Below are 24,012 nucleotides of genomic sequence, written 5' to 3' on the forward strand. Positions count from 1 at the left end.
TTCAAGCCCAGTGATTGGTAAGTTTTCAAAACCCAGAAATGAGCTTGGATGTCTTACCCTACATTATGACTACACACGTCAGTCTTTGGCAACTCAGAGTTTCCCTGTGTTAGCCTTGGCTGTCCTGGACTCACTTTGTAGACCAGGTTGGCCTCGAGCTCACACTGATTGGGCCTGCCTCTGCCTCCTGAGAGTTGGGACTAAAGGTGTGCGCCACCATGCCCAGTTTTGTTTTTGTTTTTGTTTTTAATGAAAACTACTGGGCTCCTAGACTGGGGAGGTGGCTCAGATGGTCAAATGCTTGCCTTGCAAGCAGGAGAACACAAGTTTGATCTCCAGAATAGGAGTTAAAAAAAATAAAAATAAAAAAAGCTGGTATGGTGACAACTGCTCATAAGCCTAGCCATGGGGAGGCAGAGACCACAGATCCCTTGGATCTTCTGGCCTTGCCAGTCTAGCCTACTTGGCACAAGGTCTGTGCTAGTAAAAACTCAGCACAGAACAAAGCAAACCCCCACAGGTGCCGAGGAATGACAACCAAAGTTGCATTCCAGCTGCCTACATGCACCTCACATCACCTCTTTGTGTGGGCCCATCTAGGAGACAGATAGGAGACCTTTCTCTGTTAGGAGGCTGAAAATGTCGACCTCATCTCAAGCTTACAGCCATTCTGAACATATGTCTCTATTAAAACCATGCTTTTATAATGCACACATAGACCATGAGCCATTTTACCTCTGCCCTTTGCCCATTTCATTCATCTCCCTGTTTCTTACTCCATAAATATTTCTAAATCCTACCCTCTCGGAGTGGATTGAAGATTCAGTTGCCCATTTCCACCCCCACCCCGGCTACCTTGCAAAACTCCTTTCAGTGACTGGTTCATCGCATCACAGACAATGAGCATCTATTGTATTGTAGGTGCTGGGGGGGGGGGGGATGAACCTTCGTCCTCTAGAGGAGCAGCCAGTACTCGTAACTGCTGAGCCATCTCTCCAGCCCCGACACCTATATTCTGTATAATCTATTATTCTGTTCAAATGTGTACCTTGACTGGAGTTCATGGTTTGAAGTGGCGGGGGGGGGGGGGGGGGGGGAGGAAATAAAGGACATTATTGGACCGCTGGGGCCAGCACCTGGGCAGTGGCTAACAGTGCTGAAGTCACTTCTGTTTCCAGCTTGTGTTGTGGCAGCAGAGGAGACTATCACCAGGATAAGAAGACTGCAACTAACTAACGTCAGATGGTGGGGAGGAAAAGAGATGAAAAGAGAGAGGGAAATTGTTCACAGCTGCTGCGCTGGTTTGAATGCAGCTGGGCTTTCCCCAATCACTGAGGACACCGAGGTGTGACTGAGTTCTGTCCACCAGGGGCACTGTTTGGCTCTTAGGCTAAGGCCGCCGTCGCCTTCACCCCTCCTCTGCTAGATGTCCCTTCGTTGTGAAGCTAGCTAATCTGGTCTCCTGGTCCCGCGGCCTTGGCAGTATCTGTTGTTCTGTGCACGAGACGCTCCTTCAGGTTGGGGCTCAGCAGCAGGGTAAATTGAGGCTCTGGAAAGGCAGGCGTGGTGCCTGCGGGGCTGAGTCTGCATTTGCATCCTCCCTCCCACCAGGCGGAGTCAGACCCAAGACCCTAGGGGCGGGGGCGGGGCGGGGCCGGCCCTGCTGTCAATCGCGGCGGGGCTGGCCCTGCTGTTAATCTCGAGCCCGCCGCGGACTGGCGGGCCAGGTGGGCTCGGAAGTCAGCTCACCGCCTTCACCAATCCCAGGGCGAGGCTCGCAAAATTCACTTCCGATTGGACGTCCGTTACATCACGTCATCTGGGGCGGAGCTTCAGGCGGACACTTAGGGCGAGCCTAAAGAACCCGAGTCTACCTCGTTGCGGGCGGGTGAGGTTTGGTGTTTTTGGGTCAGGCCAGAGTGCGGGAGAGGGACGGTGCGCACAAGTTGAGGTTGGGGAAAGCGTCGAGAGTGCAGGAGACGGGGCCGTAAGTACAGATGCGGGGAAAGGAGCCCTTGTGTGAGAGATGGAGGGGGATGTGCTGTGAGTCGCGTGTGTATGTAAATTAAGATGTGAGTGTGTGCACAGGTTTGGGGTCGGTTGGCTAACAGATGTGCAGGTTTAGGGGCGTGTGTGCAGGTGAGGGGACCAGTGTGCAGATCGGGGTTGAGTGCACTGGATGGAGGCCTGTGTGTTTAGAGAGAGGGCCGGGTAGGAGGAAGGATGCATGCTCAGGTGGTCAGGTGCCCCTGTGAGCAGGTACAGAGGTGAACCTTGCTTAGTTTAGCTGGGGCCTATGGATTGGAGAGGGATGTGGGCCCAACTCCCTGCGTAACCTTTGAATGCTCAGGTATAGAGGAGCAAGTGTGGACTCAATCCCTGGCCCACCCTCCTACCCCAGGGCACATACAGCCTGGTGAATCTCTTCAATAGGATTTGAATGAGTCGATATGTTCTCTCAGGAAATGAGAAGCTCTAGTCATACGTGACCCTCCCAGGTTGTGGAGCGTCTCCATCCCCCTAAAGATCAGGATGGTTTGCAGAGGAAGAATTCAAACAACGGAAACATATTTAATTTGTTTTGAGCTACTTCTGATAGAATCTTCTTGAAATTGCTCCTTAAAACAAAACAAAACCCAGCATAGCTGATGGGCATAGTGGGTCTGCATGTCAGGAAGAGGTGCACCTAGTAGGTGTGGTAAGGCTCTGCTGCCAAAGAATATGGTAAACAAACAAACAAAAAAAAATGACTTTTGAACAGAAAGAGGGACAGTAGATGTGTGTAAGTGATCCGTGGAACAATCTGAAAGGCTAATGAGGCCTGAGGCTGACTTGAGGGAGAAGATACTTTTTTGACATATATTTTGGAACTTATGAAAAGCAGAGATTTTTGTAGCTTTTATTAAAACAGAGATTATTTCAAAGAATCAGGGATCCTGGCCTCAGGTAATTTCCTTCCTTACTGGGTTTGTATTTTTTTGGGGCGGGGGGAGGAGCATTCAGGAACTGATGCTTTTCCTCCACAGAGTTCTGTGCTCAGAGCATCAGAGGGGCCCATGTGTGGATCTCAGCAGCCTTGGGTCATCCCAGATGCCAGCCTCACCTGACCTGGGGAAAGGGGTGGGGGCACAGTGAATGCACAGATGCCATTTCATTACAGAAGCTTTTCCATTAGAAAGAGAGGACACCCGAACATGAGATCCCAAGTAGAACCCCTAGTCTTCTAGGTCCTTCCATGATACAGGAAGGAAGGGCTTGACCCTGCTGATATCTGCAGAGCTGGGTGCCAGAGCATCTGATTTCTCCGGTGATTGTCAGTGGGTATGCCACAACTTTACGTGTCTCTACAGAGCGCTGCAGGAAGCTCTTGTTGCTGCCCACTGCCACAGCCCCAAGTATTTCCCAGGATAAATTTCCATCGGTACTTGCAGGGGGACTTGTTTCTCACTGCTCACCCAGACCCAGGATTTCCTACCTTTTCGTCTTAAAATCCAACACCATACCCGAGGCTAACAAATCTCCACATTGGACACCTACTGCTTCTGGAATATTCCAGTGACATAGATGCCTCCCTACATGGAAGGTCCCTGGAATCTGATATGCAAATTTAGCTATGTCATCAGTGCTCCCAACAGCCTCCCAAGTGTGCCAAAAGTGGAGCACCAGGCCCAGCCTTGTCTCCGAGACCATGTGAGCTGTCAACAAGTTGCCCCGCCTTCTTCTTCCCCAGTGTCTCATCTGTGAAGGAGGTGGGTGTAACATTGTTCATTCTTCAGGTGGGCTGGGCGCCTAGCCCTTGGCCAATGCTGAGTGAATTGTAGCTTCTGGCAGCACAGGCTGTGTCATCCTTCGACAGCCCCAGTGGCAGCTCATGTGGCCATACCTTTCTACTGCCTTTTCAGGATGTACAATGCCTGAGCTGTGATCACATGGGTCTGGTAATGTCTCATACTTCTCAAGGAGAGATCTGAAAGCATTCTCTTTCCCTAGCACTGCCCCGTGAGTGGCTCTCACCGCCTTGAGGCCACCTATGAGCTAGGCCAAGCCAGCCCACATGGGTCTGTAGAAGGAGGGTCTAGCACCTGAAGTTCTGCTGGACAGCTGGCTACTCCTGTGATACACCCCTCTGAGGCTCATCCCTCCCCCCATTTTTAAAAAAATTTTTTTGAGACAGGGTTTCTCTGTGTAGCCTTGGCTGTTCTGGACTCACTTTGTAGACCAGGCTGGCCTTGAACTCACAGCGATCTGCCTGCAACTGCCTTCCAGAGTGCTGGGATATTACAGACGTGTGCCACTGGCCCCGGCTTCCCTCCCCAAATTTCTGACCTGCAGAAACCATGAGAAATCCTGAAAGGTTTGTTTAGGTTGCTATGCCCCAGTAACCAGAAGGTTCTGTGTGGCTCAGCATCATAGGTTTGTGCTTTCCGTTGATTTAGTAGCTGTCAGCTGGCTTCCACACATGCTCCTCTCTATAGGATAAATAAATGAATAATATTAAAAACTGCATGTAGTGGAATACACGGGTAACCCTAGTACATAGGAAGTGAAGGCAGAAAAGTCAGTTCAAGGTCGTTCTTGACTACACAGCAAGTTCAAGGCTCCCTAATCATCTGGGAGGAAGGGCCTGCCACCTTCCTCTGCTGGGCGTCACCACTCAAGGCCACAGGTATTTTGCTTTCAGAATTAATCTTCCTGGCAGCAGTAGCTTCCTTTATAGGCTGTTTCCAGCTCAGGCGTTGGCACCTTGCACTGCCCGCCCCATGGATCTACAGCTGTGGAGGTTCACTGAGCATTTTTCTTCTCTTCCTGAAGTGTCACTGAAACCATCCCACCCCCTCACCCCCTGCCCCCTTAGGTGTGGTGGACATTTTTCCAGTTGCTGTGTGGCCATAGGCTGCCGGTGGCGTAGTGTGTCCCTTAAATTTGGCTGAACAAAACCTTTGACTTTTTTTTTTTTTAAGCTTTTGACTTTTATGACATCAATCGTCTTCTTTTCTTTTTCTTATTATCCTCTCTTCTCCTCTTAAGACAGGGTCTCACTTTGTTGCTCTGCTGTTCTGGAACTCACTTTGTAGACCAGACTGGCCTCAAACTCACAGAGATCTGTTTGTCTCTGCCTCCTGAGTGCTGGAATTAAAGACGAGTACCACCATGCCTAGCCCATTACCTTCATTTAACATGTGGGACACCAGTGAACCTTCTTCATCTGTCTTTTATAAGGATGACCATCACAAATCCTTGGGAACATAGACTTATGTGCCATGGGACCCCAGTAGCTTCCCTGTTCTCTTGTATTCCCCTGGAGACTGGTCCCTAGTCCAGGTTGTTATCCAAGCTACTCTGTGTTCTTGGCTTCTCAGTGGTTTCTAGCATGTTCTGTGGTAATGTGCTAGCACCAGGGTGAGTGATGGCACCAAGAAGTGCCAGAATGGTTTTACATCAGCATTCTAGGAAGCTCTGTTAACATCTGTCTGTGGCCTACCTGTGTTGGGTCTAGCTCTCCCAACTCTCTGAAAATTTCCATCCAATTACCCCAGTACAGCCCTCCATGCTCCTGGTGACATGGCTCAGTCACCTCAAATGGACTCTGTTGAGTATATATCCTAAGTCCTGAGCCTGTCCCTTGCTTGATGTCAGCAGTGGCCTCGATGCATGTGGTGTGGATTCTTCATTCCCTTTGACCTTGGCATTTCAGCTCCCTGAGTGACTTTGGTGTTTTTGTGTCCTCTTTGGCAGGGTGTTGCTCAGCATATTGACAAGGATTGAGCAGCAGACCTTGCGGAACTTCTGAGCCTGGACATTTTGTGAGCCACTTCTGAGCAAGAAAACTTGATTCTATTGTGAAACCTCTGGCCCAGTGGTCAAAGGTGAGTGTGAACATGGGCGGTGGAAGTGGAGCACTGTTTTCAAAGCTGAAGAATGGGCTGGAGAGGTGGCTCGGTGGTAAAGAGCACTGGCTGGGTTTGATGACCAGCACCTCTATGGTGGCTCACAACTACCTGTTACTCCCTCCAGTTCCAGGAGATCTAACACTTTGTTCTGCCTTCCACGAGTGCTGCATGCACGTGGTGCACAGGCATACATGTAGATAAAATCCCCATACACAGAAGATAAAAATAAAATCTCAAAATAGCAACCCCCAAATGAAGGATTCAGGGCACCATTCACATATCAGGCGATCTGTGGGGCTCAGGAGTGGAAGGGAAATCCCCTCTACCTAGCTGCCCCACACAGGCTGTATTTTTTTTCACAAAATTTGGTGTCTGCGACAGAGGTATGACCAGATACATGACCTCCAAATACATTTAAAATATTTACTTTTGTAGTTTTTCAGAGCCTCATGTAGACCAAGCTGGCCTTAAAACTTTCTGTGTAGTTTAGGCTGGCCTTGAACTCCTGCTCTTCCTGCCTCCACCTCCCAAATGCTGGGGTTACAGGTGTGCACCACCACATGCAGCTAATGAGGTGTTGGGGATTTTACTCAGGGCTTTGTGCATGCTAGCCTCTGCCAACTCTACCAGCTCAGCCACGGTACCAGATTTGGTGGCAAGCATCCTAATCTCCTGAGCCATTCTGCCAGCCCTGCTATAGCCCTTAATCCTGGTTTCACTGATGATGGTGGTGGTGGTTGTGATTGTGTATGTGTGTGTGTGTGTGTGTGTGTGTGTGTGTGTGTGTGTGTATGCGTGCATGCGCGCGTCACAGATGACCAACATTACGTCTTCTTTTCTGGCTCTCTACCTTAGCTTTCTAGGCAGCAGCTCTTGCTAAACTTGCAGCTGGCTGAGTTGCCTCGCCTGCCTGCCTGAGAACCCCAGAGATGCTTTTGTCTGTTTGCTTCCAAGCACTGGGATTGCAAGGCCTGTGCTGCTGAGCCTGGCTTTCTTTTATTTTAACATGGGTGCTGGGGATGGAACTCAAGACCTCATGATTGTATATTAAATACTTTACTGAGCCTTCTCCACGGCCCCTCTGAGGGCTTTTAAGATATCATTTAAAATCCCTGATATTTTAAAAATTTGCAAGCCATGCTTGTTTTGGAGAAGGAGGAAACACTGGGGCTGGGGAGACACCTGGAGCCCTTATCTATGAAGTGTTGCCCCTAGGTCCAGTTCTAGGCCCTAGTGGTGGAGGATGACTAGGGAGCCGCCTTCTACTGGAGGGAGATGGACAGTGCACATGAGTGCACAAACACGACAGGCCTGCACAGTAAGCAGAGTTATTCAGAAATTAAAGGGACGAGTTTCGCTAGACGGAAGCCACTTGCCATTAGCTGGTCAGTCACAGTCTACTGAGAAGGGGACAAGCACATCTGTAAACATAACAAAGCAGAGGAAGTAGTGAGTACTACCAGGAAGGCTGAGAGCCATGTTCAAAGATGCTGAAGAGCCCTGGGGTCCGGAGGAACAGGGATGTGTAGGCAGAGCCAGTCCCTGCATCTGTCATAGCTGGGAAAACTATTACTGAATGAGGTCAGGGGTGGGAGGGCCCAGTGGGAGGATGCACAGGTTCAGGAAGGTGCCTAACCTTTTTCTTCCCAGAATCTGTTCTGTGATCAGGTGCTGAGAAGGCTGCAAAGGCCTCTGCCCCAGTCAGCACTTGTGTCCTGGTGGGGTCTAGATTTCTGGAAGGATCCGAGCCCTCTCCTCTTTCCTTCAGGGCCTAATGGCTTCGAAATCCCAGCACAGCGCTCCCAAATCCAAGAGCCCCAACAGCAAGGCTGAACCTCAAGGACAATGGGGCCGTGCCTGGTAAGGAGCTCACCTGGTTTACTAGCTGGAGGGTACAGTGGACTTTCAGCCTCCGGGATGTTATGGACCTAGAAAAAAATTATTATTTTAAAGACAAGTGAAAAGTAAGCTGTTTTCCATTCTACAAAATAAAGAATTGGAAAAAGAGCCTAGAAGCCATTTAGCGTAGGCTGTCCTTTGTCTGAAGTGCTTGGGGCTGGAAATAGTCTCATTTTTGACCCCTTTTTTTTTTTTTATTCAGATATGTATGTATGTGTATATATCCTGAGATATCTTCGGGAGAGGATTTATTTATTTATTTATTTATTTTTGTTTTTGTTTTCTCAAGACAGGGTTTCTCTATGTAGCCTTGGCTGTCCTAGACTCACTTTGTAGACCAAGCTGGCCTCAAACTCACAGTGATCTGCCTGCCTCTGCCTCCCGAGTGCTGGAATTAAAGGCATGCACCACCACCGCCCAGCATTTTTATTTATTTTTAAATATGGAAAGGTTCCCAAATTTGTGTGCCATCCTTGCACAGGAGCCGTGCTACTCTTCTCTGTATCGTTCCGATTTTAGTATATGTGTTGTCAAAACAAGCTCAGAGGGGATTTATAAGAACCCCATGCTCATGGCCTGAAGGTAACTCGCTGTGCTATTCATCATGTCTATCTTATTAATGCAACTTATCACCTGAAGGCAGGTGTGGGACTTGCCTGTCTTACCCTGCCAGCACTCCAAGTCTTTCAGATGGCCTAAGGATCATCTGGAGCCCTGCCACCAACCCAGAACCGGGTTGATGTCATGGTGCTCTCTCTGCCACTGAGCAATGTGAGTTAAGTGCCCTCCCTGCATGGGGACTGGGGAAGCTACTGGCCCTAAGGGTCATGAAGAGGCCGCTGCGTTCACGTACTGGTCTGAAAGCTTTTTGTCGGTGGTCACAGATAGAACACCTTCAGGAGCAGTGTGAGTCACCTGCCTTGGCTGAAGGGATCTCTGAACTGATACCCTTTACCACCAGGTTCTAAGTGGTGTGAAGGGCAGGCCCACACATGGAAGGGCACTTCGGAGACTCCCATGTGGCTCAAGGAGATTGGAGAGCATGCCAGAGACCCCTGTGGGGCTCAAGGGACAGAAGAGAGTCTTAGAGGGATGGAAGGGTTTTGGTGTATATTTTAGTCTATTTTATTTGGGTTCTTATATCTCTGCCTCTTTTCCAACCTCGCCCCCCCGTCCCCTGCAACACTAAGTAGGAGAGAAAGTTTAGAGGGGAAAGGGGGCATAGGTCTCCTTAGCCTACTTCCTGCTGATTAGGGCCATCGTGTTCCCTGCGAGCAAATCCGGTCAGAATATATCCAACTTCTCATCTATTTGCTCTTTGCTTATGACCACTTGAGAAACCTCAACAATAGCAGCAGCTGCTGCCTTCTTCTTCCAAGCCTCCAGCCCTTCTTGGAGCTCTGGTATTAATCTCTCTGAAAAGTTCCCAGAATTCCAAACATACACTGTCCTCAGCTGGCAAAGTCACATACATCCCTGCCAGAGCATGAGACACAATGTAGTCAGTGGCTATGGACAGTCTAAGGCAGTTCATCTCCCATACCTGGAATTAAAACAAAAACATTCACATAACATTACTGTTTTTTTGTTTGTTTGTTTGTTTGTTTGTTTTTGTTTTTGGAGACAGGCTTTTCCTGTGTAGTCCTGGTTGTCCTGTACTTGGTTTTGTAGACCAGGCTGTCCTCGAACTCACAGAGATCCATCTGCCCCTGCCTCCCAAGTGCTGAGATTAAAGGTGTGCGCCACCACGCCCGGCTCATAACTGGGTTTTAAGATTTATTTATTTATTATGTATACAGTGTTCTGTCTGCGTATGCGCCTGCCTGACAGAAGAGGCCACCAGAACTCATTATAGATGGTTGTGAGCCACCATGTGGTTGCTGGGAATTGAACTCAGGACCTTTGGAGGAGCAGCCAGTGCTCTTAACCTTTGAGCCATCTATCTAGCTCACCATAACTGGGTTTTATAAGAAACCAAAATTCTCACTACAGAATGGTGTCTTAGGCACCCCACCATGGCGGGGCCGAGGGACAGAGTGGAGTCTGAAAGTCTTGTGTGGGGCATGAGCACAGGATGCCTCATGGTAATTGCCCTCTGTCCTTCTCTCAGGGAAGTGGACTGGTTCTCCCTGGCTAGCGTCATTTTCTTGCTGCTGTTCGCACCGTTCATTGTGTACTACTTCATCATGGCATGTGACCAGTACAGCTGCTCGCTGACCGTCCCTGTGTTGGACATAGCTACAGGCCATGCTTGCCTGGCAGATATCTGGGCCAAGACACCACCTGTGACAGCTAAAGCCGCCCAACTGTACTTCTTGTGGGTCAGCTTCCAGGTCAGTCCTCTGCTTTGGGGTTGGGGTGCAGTGGATGGGGGGAAGGTGTTCCGCTGCCAGGGTCTTGTCTGGGATGCAGACTTCTGATTCAGAGTGATGCTCACATTCTCAGGATGCAACAGTTACCTAGAAGCAGATACACAGAGCAGGAAGCATCTGTGTGTCACACTGTATCCTTCATGGTTTCCAGCACTTGGCTGTAGCTCAGCAGCAGCCCTCCTCGGCAATGAACAAGACCACATGGGGGGCATAGGGAGCTAGAGGGAGTCCCTACACACAGCTGGAATCTTTTTCAGTGTAGCCCTTGGGAGGAGGAGTCCTAGCCTCTACTGTTTCCACGGGTTGCCAGATAGTCCTGATCTAGCTCTGGGATAGGCTATTCTTTCTGCCAATGCTGGAAGCAGCTGCCAAATGGAAGATGCCAAGACTGATGGAGTGATTGCATATATGTGAAATGTCTAGACCACATTCACAGGCTGGAAAGATTGGTGACTTAAAGGGACCACAGGAGAAGGATGAGAAGCGGTTGACAATGGGAAAGGGCTTCTCTCTTTTTAAATTAAAAAAAAAAAAAAAAAAAAAAAAAGTACTTTTGGGAAGAGAGGTATGCTTCAAGACAGGGTTTCTTTGTGTAGCCTTGACTGTCTTGGAGCTCACTTTGTAACTTAGAGAGATCCACCAACCTCTGCCTCCTGAGTGCTGGGATTAAAGGTATGTGCTACCACTGCCCAACTTAAAAAAAAAAATTTTTTTTTTAAGGATTTCTTTACCTTATGTGTGTGAGTGTTTTTCCTACACATATGTATGTACACTGTGTGCTTACGGTGCTCACTGGAGGCTAGAAGAGTGTATGGGATCTCCTGGAACTGGAGTTACAGACAGTGGTAAGCCACCGTATGGGTGTTGGTGCTGGGAATCGAACCCATGTCCTCTGGACACGCAGCAATTTCTCTTAACAGCCATGTTGTCTCTCCCCTACCCTAGGGTTCCCTTTGTTAGTTTCTAGAATCAGGACCATGGTGATGATTGCCTGGTCTTGTGAACCCATTGTATGACTCTGAGCCGTGATGTTGAAAGGGTGGGTTTCATGGGGTGTGGATCGCATCTCAATGCTTTTATTTTGTTTTAATTGTTTAAAAGATAGGCTTTTAAAAATTTTTTAATATTTTATTAAAATAGCATATTTAACCATGGTTAACCAAGAATATGTTAAAGTTGCCCCCACTCCCACCCCCAATATGCAGCACAACACAGAAAAGATAGGCTTTTTAAAAAATCATTTATTTTTGTTTTATATGCACTGGCGTTTTCCCTGAATGTACATCAGTATGAAAGTGTCAGAACTCTTGGACTTGGAATAACAACAGATAGTGCTGAACTGCTCTATGGGTGCTGGGGATGGAACCTGGGTCCTCTGGAAGAGCAGCCAGTGTGTTTAGCCACTGAGCCCTCTCTCTAACCCCCATGTCAGTGCTTCTCAATGGCCTTGCAAAGGGCTTCCCTGCCCAGGCCCAGCTCCTAGAGTTCTAAGCTCTAGAATAACAACAGTGTCTTCTGCTCATATCTGTCTGGTAAAACCAGGCCAGGTCAAATCACACAGCTATCCCCTGCAGGATGCCAACCCCTCCGTCTAAAATTTCAGGTGCTGCTTTACTCGTGGCTTCCTGACTTCTGCCACAGATTTCTACCAGGCTATGTGGGAGGAATCCAGGAAGGTGCCATAACTCCAGCAGGTAACCTTTGCCCCTGAGTTGGTAGGAGTCTTGCCCTGGTCGCTCTGTGTCCCGGCCTCTCTGAAGCTGCTCTCCCACACTGCACCCCAGTTAAGAACCAGTTTAGTTTGGATGCTGTCCACCAGGCCGCAAGGCTCTGTAAGGCATCCATGCCATTATAGACATGGCACTTTCCTCACTCCTGAGTGCGGTCCCTGACTCCGCTGCCTTCCAGCTCCTCTGCTTCATAGCAGTGTGAGGAGCCCAGCTGCACACTGCTAATGCAATGGCTTGGGATACCGCCTATTTCTCCAGCAGAGAGATCTCAGAGAGGCCCCACAGCAAACGCAAGTGAAGCCTGGGAGGGCACAGGGTGGACCTTGTCTAACTTGCCGCTTGATTGACCTTGCTCACACCTCACAGTCCTGCCTTCAAGTCAGGTTAGTTAATGAGGGTGTGACAAGCAACTCAGAGGTCCTCGACTCTGCCTTTGGTAGGAGCCAATGTCCTAAAAGCCTGGGGTGCAAGAGAAGATGCCCCCCTCCCCCCATTTAGAGTGGTACCCAGACGCTGTAGCCAGGGGTCTCCAGCAACAGAGGCCAAGGAGCAGGTTGGGTGTGAGGCAGCTACACAGTGAGGCTAGGTAATCCAACTAGGGTGCTCTGCTTGATTCTCCCTCTGCAGGGGTTGTGAACAAGTACGAGGTGAACGGGCTGCAAGCCTGGCTCATTACCCACCTCCTCTGGTTTGTGAACGCTTACCTTCTATCCTGGTTCTCCCCCACCATCATCTTTGACAACTGGATCCCACTGCTGTGGTGTGCCAACATTCTGGGCTATGTCGTGGCCACATTCGCAATGATCAAGGGCTACCTGTTCCCGACCAGTGCCAAAGACTGGTAAGTTTCTTAGTAGCTGGATGTGCTACTAAGAGTGGATACTCCACCCAGGGCCACCTGCTCCCTGGCATAGAAAATTGAGAAACTCTGAGATGTTGAGGTCTGGAGTCAGCTTTTTGGATGCCTGGATTGTCTCGCTTTTAGGCAGCTGAGGCTGCCATGGGAGCAGTTAAACCAGAAGGACAACTTGTGGCTGAGGTAGACATTGCCTCTTTCTTTGGATTTCGTCTTGTGAAACAGTTTTGGGAAAGATTTGTTATCTCAGCAGCTTTTCCATAGCTGCCTCCCAGGAGAGGCCCTGCTTGCTCAGCATTCTCATGGAAACTTGGGGCTGGAGGCCAACCATCCAGTTCCATCCCATCTACCTACCCATCCATTGATTCATCTACTCATCTGCTCGTCTGTCTGTCTGTTGTCCCATCCACTTATCCGCCTGTTTACTCACCCATCTACTTATCTATCCATCTACCCATCTGTCTACCCATATACACATCATCTGCTCATCCTTCTCCCAACCCCACCCATTTCCCTTACATCGCTCTATCCACCCACACAGCCACTCACCAGCTCCTGATCTAATCATTCACCCATCACCTACCCATCCATACACCCATCTATCTATCCACTCATCGACCTATCTACCAACCCATACATTCATCCATCCATCCCCCTGCCATACAGCCATCCATCCACTTACCCATCTACCTGCCTGCCTGTTTATCCATGCACCCATCCATCTACCTATCCACTCATCCATCCACCCACCCCCACCCATGATGCACTCATCCATCTATTTACCCATCTGTCTACTTACCTATATACCCATCCTTCCATCCACCCACCCATTAACAGATGATAATTGGTGCGTTCTTTTCTAGTTCTTAGTTTTGTCTGCAGATGCAGATGGAAAGGGAACATTGCTACCTTAGCAGTTGGTTCTAGCTTTGGGGAGCCAGCCTCAGATGAGGATACTGTGTGGCTTATGTTACTCTGCCCTGCAGATTACTGACTGCCCTACTGCATTTGGAGGCTCCCAGAGCTGTCGCTGCTTTTGTAGATGTTACATTTCATTCTTTCTACTTGGCCTGACTATGGGGACGAGCACGAGAACCTGCTGTCCCAGTTAGCAATAATCCCTGGGCATACACAGTAGGCTATACCCAGGAAGGGTATCTCAGCTAGTTTTCTGCCCCAATCTGGCATGAAGGGTCTGCTGTGGGGTCAGGCGGCTAAGGGCATGAGTGGTTACTGAGGCTGTGGAACAGGAAGAAGCATGGGCCCTATAGCTTAGGCTGTGAGCACGGGACACTTGCCACTTAATTCAAGTGCTCCTGTGCTTTTATGTCTCTGCTGAGTACAGTGTACTCTGAGTGAGAATGAATACAGATATGTGGCTTGAGGGCAGGGCTGCCATGATCTCCCTTGTGTGGAGACTTTATGGTTACGGCTCGGCCATATTGCCTCGTTTACCCACGGGCACCTGAACACTGGTATCCACAAAGCTGGATGAGCCATATGTGGCAAGATATGCCAGTTGATTAAATATGTCTTTGGAGGGCGGGGGATGTGGTTCATTGGTCAAGAGCGCTGGATGCACTTGCAGAGGACCTGGGTTCAATTCCTAGAACTTACATGGCAGCTCACAGTTGTCTGTAACTCCAGATCCAGGGGATCCAAGTCTCTCTTCTGGCCTCTGAGGGCACTGCATGCACATGGTGCACAGGCGAGCATGCAGGTAAGACACTAATACACATAAAATAAATCTAAAACAAGTTTTTAATGAGTCTTTTGTTGATGTTTTTAAGCAAATTCACAGGCAATTTCTTCTACAACTATATGATGGGCATTGAGTTCAACCCCCGCATCGGGAAGTGGTTTGACTTCAAGCTGTTCTTCAATGGACGCCCAGGGATTGTGGCCTGGACCCTTATCAACCTGTCCTTTGCTGCCAAGCAGCAGGAGCTTTATGGCCATGTGACCAACTCCATGATTTTGGTCAATGTCTTGCAGGTAATTTAGTGTGCTTGCAGCTAGGGAGGGTGGGGCGCCATACCTGCTGGACTCTGGGAGAGTTCCCAGCACACCATCTTGTTCAGAGCTGGCCCTTCCAGGTCACAGTGAGAGAGTACATGCTGAGAATTTAGCGTTACATAGATGCCACTGTGCCAGCCTCTGGAAGGACGAGGCAGACACCATGTAGTCTGGCCTGGTCCAAGGAGGACTCCCTTAGGTACTGCACTCGGGTGGGATCAGAGAGTACATGGGCCTTTGTAACCAGCTAGAGAAAGGAGACAGCAGGCATGCTCGAGACACACGGAGTGGCCTGTGTAGCCCACATAGTGGGAGAGGTTGACACACTGAGGAAGGTGTAACCAGAATTAGGAAGCTTGTGGCCAGATGGGACTAACATGGAGCCCCTTGTGGAGGTTTCCATCCTGTTCAAAGCATTTATCACTCAGGAGGCTGCAGTAGGATTGTTGTGAGTTCAAGACTGGGTGGAAGCTACATACTGAGTTTGAGAGCAGCCTGGACTATGGAGTGAGACAGTATTTCAAGAACAACAGTAAGAGGGAGATGGATGGCTCCATGACTAAAGTGCTTGCTCTGAAAGCATCAAGGCCAAACTTTGGCTCCCCAGAACCCATGTAAGTGCTGGGCAGGCGTGGTGCCCATCTGTAATTCTAGCCTCAGAAGGCAGAGGCAGGGGATTTCCAGAGCAGGCTGACCATCAAGATTATCCATATCAGTGAGCTCTGCATTTGACTGAGCATCCTTGCCTCAGTGAATAAGGTGGAAGACTTCAACCTGTGGCTCCACATGCACACACACAGATATGCACAGGCACCCACATGTATGTGCCCACACACATATACCATATACACACATGTGCAAAAGAAAAAAAAAACCTAGTGATAACAACAACAACAACAAAAAGCAGTAAGAGGAAGTGCCCAGTGATGCTGGGATGTGACTTGAGTCTGGTGTGTCCGGAAGGACTGAGGCTGCCAGGGGAGAGTGACTATAGATTGTTGGACAAAGCCTGGAAAAGCTGATGGTGTCTGTGTAGCCCTGGAGAATCCCTCTAACGGAGTACTTGCCTCTAAAGCCCTTTTGGCCTGTCTGCTTTCCTGTTCCTCTAGAACCCTTTCGGCCTCTCCGGTTTCCCATTTTTCTCTGCTCCCTTCTCATGCTGGTGCTCTGACCACCTGGAGCATGGAGCAGGGCAGGACAGGGCAGCAAAAGCGGAGAGCTCCTGTTTTTAGTTATCACCAAATCTGAACGCTTTTTTTTTTCTCTATTTGTCAGTGGTGCTATTTGCTTTCCAGGTGCTCCCTTCTCTACCTGTAAGACTGTCTTGTCACACTGCCAACTCTGAAATCTTTTCCAGAAATATAGAATTTAGTGACACTTTTGGTTTTTGTATATTATCATTCTTTTCTTCAATCTTTTAAAAAAATGTAATACAGTAAAAAGACAAAACAAAACCAGAAATTTTCCTCTGTTTATAAAGCAGGAAAGAGCCTTGCGATAGCAGTTGTTATTTTGCTGACATCCTGAAACAGTGTCTTTATACCTTCAAAACCTGTATTTTTCTCTATAGCATTAGAAGTTAAATTACTCATTATGTCCCATGTTGGGCGCCACCTGTGGGCTTTGAACTTTTTCAAACCTACTTTATTTGGGGTTCTTAAATCCTTATACCTCCCTTCCAACCCACCTACCTTAGATAGGAGAGAAAAGAGGTTAATGGAAACAGGAGAAATAGACCTTTTGTTTTGTGTTTTGTTTTGTTTTTTTGAGACAGGGTTTCCCTGTGTAGCCTTGGCTGTCCTAGACTCGCTTTGTAGACCAGGCTGGCCTCGAACTCACAGTGACCCACCTGCCTCTGCCTCCCGAGTGCTGGGATTAAAGGTGTGCGCCACCATGCCCGGCTTGAGAAATAGACCTTTTTAAACTCAATTTCTTGAAGCTATTTTACTGGCGTAGTTGGCAGGATACCAGCAGACCTGTTAAACAGCAAACCAACAAATTCAGCAGAAGTTACTACAACCGCAGCTGCTAAAACCTGGAACCTCGAAGCGTTCTTTCTAGGAGCATCTTGAAGTGGATTGATGAACAGCTAAGACCAAAAAGCCCTGCCTCTTGTTTTGGGCTCATGTATATATATCCTCTCAGAGTCGATACTAAGATGTTTATCGGTTGGCAAAAATCATACCCCCAAGAGAGGCATTTTTTTGTTTTGTCTTGTGAGACAAAGTTTCTTTGTGTAGCCTTAGCTGTCTTAGACTTACTTTGTAGACCAGACTGGCCTCAAGCTCACAGCGATCTGCCTGCCTCTGCCTCCTGAGTGCTGGGATTAAAGGCGTGTGCCACCACGCCCAGCTTAAGAGGCTGTTCTTATTCCAGTGGACAAACATCACCTGTTCTCTCACAAATCTGATTTCAGTGGAAAAACACCACACCCCCTTACAGAAGTCTGTTTCACATCCAACACGATAGATGATTAGGAGGCCATGGGCACAGTTCAGCCTGCCTGACTGTGCTGGGGTGGGGCCAGACTGCAGGGCCAGGACTGGATCGGTTATGTCCCTGCCTCCCACCAGCTGTGGTCATGAGGACCACAGCCTCTGGCAGGGCTCCACCCTGTGGCCCTCCTAAAGCTTCTTCTGTGCTGGGAAATAGAGACAGATGGAGAAGAGACCCACTTCTCTACAGAGCACTGGAGTCCAGGCTTCTTGGGCCGGCTTCCTGGTACAGCCAAGGGTCAGGAAGCTGGGACTATGTGTAGGTGTTACAGGCAAATCCCAGCTGCTTATGTGAGGTGCCACTCCCCTCCGTAAGAGACTGCCTCAGCCAGGGGGCTCAAACTCTGTCTTATGCAACAGTAGTTAACACATTTAGCACCTTAGTGATCAATCAGGAGTCTGAAAGGTTTTCATGTATCCCAGTCTTGGTCACAGCTTATGGTGCTATGTAGCTTCCCTTGAGGTGGGAAGTGATGAGCAGGGTCTGTGCTTTTGCCCATCTCTGAATGGACCTCAGTCTCCTTGGGCATGTGCATGGCATGGTTCTGAGGGGCCAAAACTGGGACAGTCTCCCTATGGAGGTTTATGTTGGTGTCTACCATGGTACTCAGATCCAACTTCCCAGGGACAGTCCTTGAGCCCTTCCATCCTAAGTCACTTTTGCTTTTAGCTCTACCGATCGTGTCACCTGTGGGAGCTATAGCTGAGAGCCTTAATTGCTGGTGGGCGGGAATGTCCCCTCTGATGTTCTCAGCCCCACAGTAACTTAAGTTACTTAGTGGTACCCAAACTTCCCACCCCTATCCCTCGCTTGTACGGGGCTGTGGTGTTAACAGTGTTGGCTCTGTCTTGCAGGCCATCTACGTGTTAGACTTCTTCTGGAATGAAACCTGGTACCTGAAGACCATTGACATCTGCCATGACCACTTTGGGTGGTACCTGGGCTGGGGAGATTGCGTGTGGCTGCCCTATCTCTATACGCTGCAGGTAAGGAGGAGGAAGGGTGGCGGGACATGGTGACTAGTCTCATGGGCGCTGGCTGTGTGGTCTTCAGTTGCTTCTGGCTGACCTTGAGCCACACACGCAGAGCTTGCCACAGTGTTAGTCCTGAGGCTCACTGGGCTGGTGCCTTTTCCCAAGAGGGGAAAGTTGTTGGCATCACAGATATCCTTGACCCAATATGGGATTTGGTTCCCACTTCATTCATCCTACACTGAAAGTACCAAAAGGAGAAAGTGTATTTAACACACCTTGCCTACCTGCCCTCCTCAACATACTCACGGCCATGGCGGGACAAAGTCATCCCACTTAAGGCTTGGAAGGTTGTTGAGAACTGTGCTGAAGCTGAGCAGCAGATTGTGTGGAATGGTTTTCACCCCAGCTTAGGCTGATCCATTGTAGCCATTGGTAGTTGGTCTGGGAGGACCTGAGATTGCACCAGTGTGAATGTGTCCCTAGTCACCCCTGTAGTCAGGGCACAAACCCCAATTCAACTGAGGCAGGATTGAGTTGTCAGGGTGGCCAGCAGTGACGAGCTGGGCCCCCTTGGATGTGTCAGCACCGAGGTAGTAGTGCGCCTGCTCATCAGCCCCTGCTGCTTCCTGGAGAGGCCAGACGGAGTTCAGAAGGCAGTTGGCCTCTCCAGATGGGATTCAGTATGGCAAGCCTCTGTCAGCTGGTCTCATAGATGACTGTGACATGGGTTGTGAACGTGGTCTGGCTGCCTATGCAAGGGTGCGGGGAAAGCAGTTGTTCCCAGCAGAGAGGAGGGTGGAGAGTAAGGACTTAGACGGGTGTCAGGCCAAGACTCACACTAACCGTAGGTCCTCACCAGCCACGGACAGCTCACATGGTTGTGTTTCTGCACTGACTGGGCACAGGCTCATGGGCTACCTCATTATATCCTCAGTGCCCGTGTGTGAACTAATGACAGAGACCATGCTTATAACTGGTCTTTCTAGCTGGCCTTGTTCCAGCCTCAGGATGTAGTGGCCTCTGTGTGAGTAATGCACAGATTGGAAGTTGTTGTTGTTGTTTTTTAACTTGCTGCTGGGCCTGGTGGCACACACATGTAATCCCAGCTCTCGGGAGGTTGAGGTGGGAGAGTCAAGAGTTCAGAGTCACCCCCATCTACATAGTGAGTTCAAGGCCAGCTTGGGCTACATGAAACTATCTCAAAACAAAACAGTTGTTTTTGTGCTGAACGAATGTGGAGTTTTTTTTTTTTTTTGTTGTTGTTGTTGTTGTTTTTTTTTTCTTAAAAAAACATGTGTCATGTGCTGTACCATCAGGAGGACCAGAGGTCAGATCCCAGTACCCAGAGAACAAACTGGGGAGTCCCATGCATGCCTGTAACCCTAGGACAGGGAGCCTTCCTAGCTTCTAACCTAGCCAAGAAAAAGTGAGCCCCAGGTTCAGGGAGAGACCCAGCCCCAAAGGAGTAGGTGGAGACTGACAGGCGGACACCCAGCACTTTTCCAGTTGCTTCATGAGTTGCTCAGGTGCACATGCACACACAATGCTAGTCTCATCCTCACAGCCTGTGGCTGACCAAATACACAGTGGTCTACCCAAGTTGATAAATAAAATCAACTGCCATCACCATGGCTTCAGATTATCTTTGATTTACCAGCTCCAACCAATGGGCGATCCAAAGTCAGCACACAGAAGAGGAAGCAGCTGCAGACAGAACCCAGTCAGTCAAGTGGATCACAAAGCAGCACAGCCTGTGATCAGGGAGCATGTTCAGGGGACTGAGTGTATTCAACCTGTTTTCCTCCTCCCCTCCTTTCCCCTCACTCTCCCTCCTTCTCCCTCCATCTGCTTGCCCGTCCTTGAAGTTGAACCCTGGACCCTGTGCGTGCTAACCAGCTGCTCTATCACTGACCACATCTTTTGCCCTTTCTTCTTATGCTTTTGAAACGAAGTCTAATGAGGTTTCAACAAATCGTCTAAGCGGGCCCGGAACTTGCTGAGTGCTGGGATTACAGATGTGTGCCTGGCCTCATTATTTTACTTAACAGAAAAGGAACCTGGTGTGACATGTGCCTGGGGCAGGGCCAGGGGTCCTCTTAGCCCACGCTGATGCCCACTCACCTCTGCAATGGGGCCACACGTCACTTTTCTCCGCTTCCCCCTCTCCCCACAGGGCCTGTACTTGGTGTACCACCCTGTGCAGCTCTCCACCCCCCACGCCATGGGTATCCTGCTGCTCGGCCTGGTGGGTTACTACATCTTCCGAATCACCAACCATCAGAAGGACCTGTTCCGCAGGACGGATGGGCGCTGCCTCATATGGGGCAAGAAGCCCAAGGCCATCGAGTGCTCCTATACATCAGCTGATGGGCAGAAGCACCACAGCAAGCTGTTAGTTTCGGGCTTCTGGGGTGTGGCTCGCCACTTCAACTATACTGGTGACCTGATGGTCAGCCTCGCCTACTGCCTGGCTTGTGGCAGCGGCCACCTCCTCCCTTACTTCTATATCATCTACATGACTATCCTGCTTGTCCACCGCTGCCTCCGTGACGAACACCGCTGTGCCAACAAGTATGGCCGTGACTGGGAGCGCTACACAGCGGCTGTGCCCTACCGCCTGCTGCCCGGAATCTTCTGAGGACCATCCTGGGAAGCGGAGGGAGGCTTTATTGAGTGTGTGGAGTTGGATGCATGGGGATTGGTATCCCACCTTTCCTCTGCAGGAGCTTGGTTTGTTTTTAGAATGGAGAGCCTGTGCCCCATAGTGTCTGGTAGCAGCTAGAGAGCTGAATGTACCTTGAGCCCCCAGCAGACTGATTTGTTTTCTCTGTTTAGTATCCTGAGGGCAGAGGACTCTGGCCCTTTCATGTCTGTCTCTGTTGGGAGCCTGCCATCTATTCTGTCCAGATGGCCTACCAGATGTCTCCCAGGACTGGGCCCTCCTGGTAAACTGGAGACAGTGTGAGGGACCTGAAGAGTTTGATAATGCCACCTTCCCCTCCTGTTCTGCCATGGTGGGCTGGACACCCACCCCCCCCCCCCCCCCCCCCGTTTTTTGTCTGTAGCATGTGCAGCATTGTTTGGCCAGCAGAGGGCTCATGGGCCATTATAGGAGGCAAGCTTTCTGCTTAGGTTCCTGTTTTTTGTTTTTAACCCCAGGAATGCCAGGCAGTGACCTAGGATATCCAGGTGCACTGCCCACTGCATAGACCCTGGCTAACCTGATAGAACTCTTTCTGATGTGAGGTAGGGTTCCCAGTACAGGACTCCCTGAGTACCCACCTAGTAGCTCATTCTCCTGCCCTCTTCCGGAAGGTGCTTCCTGTTTACCTGCGAGATTTGGTTCGGAGGTAAACAGACTTGGCCCAGACAACTGAGAATGTATCACCAGCCAGTGGCCTCAGCCATACCTTCCTCAACAGGAGTTCCAGTATGAGGGAGGGGATCCATTCTCATTAGGGACACTGCCCCCCAAAACTCAGGGTATTCTGTAAAACTAGAAGGATCCTCTTAGCCTTGTGGACAACTGTTTATATTAAATCTACCTTGTTAAATGAATCATACTGTGCTGTCTCCTGAATGGGCCTGACCTGGGGTTGGGGCGGGAGTGGGAGTGAAGGCTGTTAACATGGTGTAGGATGGAACTCCAGGAAGTTTTAGAGCCAGTGCGTAGGCCACTGTGAAAGCTTCATGTCCTGCTGGGTATTGGGGTGAACTGTACCCAACCCTCCACAATTCTTCATCAGTCCAGAACTTTGCTCGGTCATTTGCTCGTTGGAGGTGAGGGGTCCATTCCATCTGCCAGTGACGGGAAGCCAGTGTGGCTACCCACCCCAAGCAGGTGGAGAAGCCACATGGCTGGGCCTAGACTTTTTGTTTGTTTCTGAAGAACTGGGGCCGAACAAGAGGTGAGCTGTGCCCACAGCCCGGGTACAGCTGGTCTGCTTCGGCGTAGAGTCGGTTGGACATTGACAGCTGCTCCTGGAGAAAGCCATGGATCCCACCAGCCTGACTTGGTGTTCTGCCTGGCCTGTCTGAGAATGTGGACTCAAAGGGTTTCAGGCCTCTTTGTTGGCCACACATCAGCACCTTCACTTCTCCCTTGAACAAAGTCCTTTTAATGAGGTTGGGGTGTGGTGGTTGTAAAGTCAGATCCCTGATGAATGCTGACTCTGCCTTTTGAAGGCTACATAGCCGAAGTAGGTGACCTTCTCTGGGCCTTTGCAACCTCATTTGTGCTGAAGGTCAGTGTTCCAGGCTTCCTGCCTTGCTGGAGACTGACTTTCAAGCTTATGTGCTAAGAGGCCTGCGTCCCTGTGTGTTCTTCCATTGGCTATGGTTCTAGTTTCAGCCGGGGAGCCCAGTTGTGGTTTGGGCTTTGGTGCATGGTGCACTGACACGTGGTGCTCTGTGGTGGGCTGTTGCTCCCTGTTCTCTACCAGCTGTGGGCCTGTCGGTCCCATCCTGCCACCAGCAGATGAAGTGCACTTTTCCCTCTCTGGGCTGATGACAAGAGTAAGCAACAGAGCCCAGGACCATAGACTATGTCAGCCTCTGCCACTCGCCAGCCCAGCCTGAGGTGGAGCCAGTTGAACTGAGCTCTGGGTGGAGCTGCCTTGACAGTCTCCTCACACCTCACCAGGCCTCAGGCAGACTGTTGGAAACCATGAGCACCTTTCATAGTGGCCGGAAGGGTCACTTGTCCTGTGTCCCTTGAGATAAAAGGCTCCAGCAACAGGATCAAGACACCTCCAAACCCATTTTCCAACCAACCCTCAGAACACAACTTCACAGTCAGTGTACCACACCTCTGTCCCTGAGAGAACCTTTATGTGACAACATTGGGCGATTCAGCCAAGTGAGCCTAGGAGATGAAGGGACTGAGGCAACTTGCCCCACCAATGTGTCTGGTGAGGAGCTGTGACCAAGCTTAAAAGTGGGTGGGGTCTTCATTCCAGCCCCACTGCAAGGGATGGGCCAGGGGACCTGGGGCAGAGTGCGCATAGTCCTCGCACACAGGACCATTGTTTTGAGATCTGTCCCACAGCGCAGGAGACATCATTAATATGTTGTTTTCCTTTTTATTCTTTTTTTTTTTTTTTTTTTTTTTTCAGGTAGCTTCCAATGTCATCAGGGTTGGACCAGAACCTGTGGCAATCCTCTCACCTCAGCCTCCAAGTCCTGGGGTTACAGATGTATACCCTCATGCTTTGCCTGCCTTCTAGATTGAAAATGTTCTTAAAGGTTGTTTTAGGTTTGTGTATTTTGTGTATGAGTGTTTTGCCAGTAGGTAGGTGTACTGAGTGAATTTCTAGTGCCCAGAGACCGGAAGAGGGAAATGGATCCCCTGAAACTGGAGGTACAGGATGGTTGTGAACTGCCATGTGGATGCTGGGAACTGAACCCCAGCCTTCTGGAAGAGGGGCCCCTCCTCTTAACTGCTGAGCTGTTTCTTCAGCCCCTGGTTTAAAATATTTTAAAAAGAGTTGCATTTGAGGGCTGAGGAGATGACTTGGTTGGTAAAGTGCTTGCTACGCAAACCATGAGGGCTGTGTTTGATTTTCAGAACCCACATAAAAAAGCTGGGGTGTGCAGGCTGGAGAGATGGCTCAGAGGTTGAGAGCACTGTCCTTCCAAAGCTCCTGCATTCAATTCCCAGCAACCACATGGTGGCTCACAACCATCTATATATAAAAGATCTGGTGTCCTCTTCTGGAGTGCAAGCACACAAGTGGGAGAAATACTGAATAAATAATAAATGAATCTTTAAAAAAAAGA

The 24,012-nt window shown here is 49.7% G+C and overlaps 1 protein-coding gene and 1 non-coding gene across 2 annotated transcripts; one reads left to right on the top strand and one right to left on the bottom strand.

The window, feature by feature from the left end:
- Positions 1-3,319: 3,319 nt before the first annotated feature.
- Positions 3,320-21,258, top strand: Dhcr7 (7-dehydrocholesterol reductase). The gene is made up of 9 exons (XM_051145728.1): positions 3,320-3,749; positions 5,737-5,867; positions 7,660-7,751; positions 9,901-10,123; positions 11,766-11,856; positions 12,520-12,733; positions 14,539-14,743; positions 18,115-18,246; positions 20,408-21,258. Exons 3-9 carry the CDS (start codon positions 7,666-7,668, stop codon positions 20,870-20,872), a joined length of 1,416 nt encoding a protein of 471 aa, XP_051001685.1. The 5' UTR covers positions 3,320-3,749; positions 5,737-5,867; positions 7,660-7,665; the 3' UTR covers positions 20,873-21,258.
- Positions 8,227-8,329, bottom strand: LOC127190265 (U6 spliceosomal RNA). The gene has a single exon (XR_007830760.1). It is a non-coding gene; the product is annotated as a U6 spliceosomal RNA (small nuclear RNA).
- Positions 21,259-24,012: the final 2,754 nt, after the last annotated feature.

This window comes from Acomys russatus, chromosome 5 (assembly GCF_903995435.1).
Source record: "Acomys russatus chromosome 5, mAcoRus1.1, whole genome shotgun sequence".
Classification (NCBI taxonomy): Eukaryota; Metazoa; Chordata; class Mammalia; order Rodentia; family Muridae; genus Acomys; species Acomys russatus.

What these genes read in the sequence shown, in the direction of transcription:
- Dhcr7 (XM_051145728.1), top strand. Translation starts at nt 7,666, where the DNA reads ATGGCTTCGAAATCCCAGCACAGCGCTCCCAAATCCAAGAGCCCCAAC. An exon ending in CCGACCAGTGCCAAAGACTG is followed by an intron (nt 12,734 to 14,538) that starts GTAAGTTTCTTA and finishes GATGTTTTTAAG; the next exon opens with CAAATTCACAGGCAATTTCT. An exon ending in CCTATCTCTATACGCTGCAG is followed by an intron (nt 18,247 to 20,407) that starts GTAAGGAGGAGG and finishes CTCTCCCCACAG; the next exon opens with GGCCTGTACTTGGTGTACCA.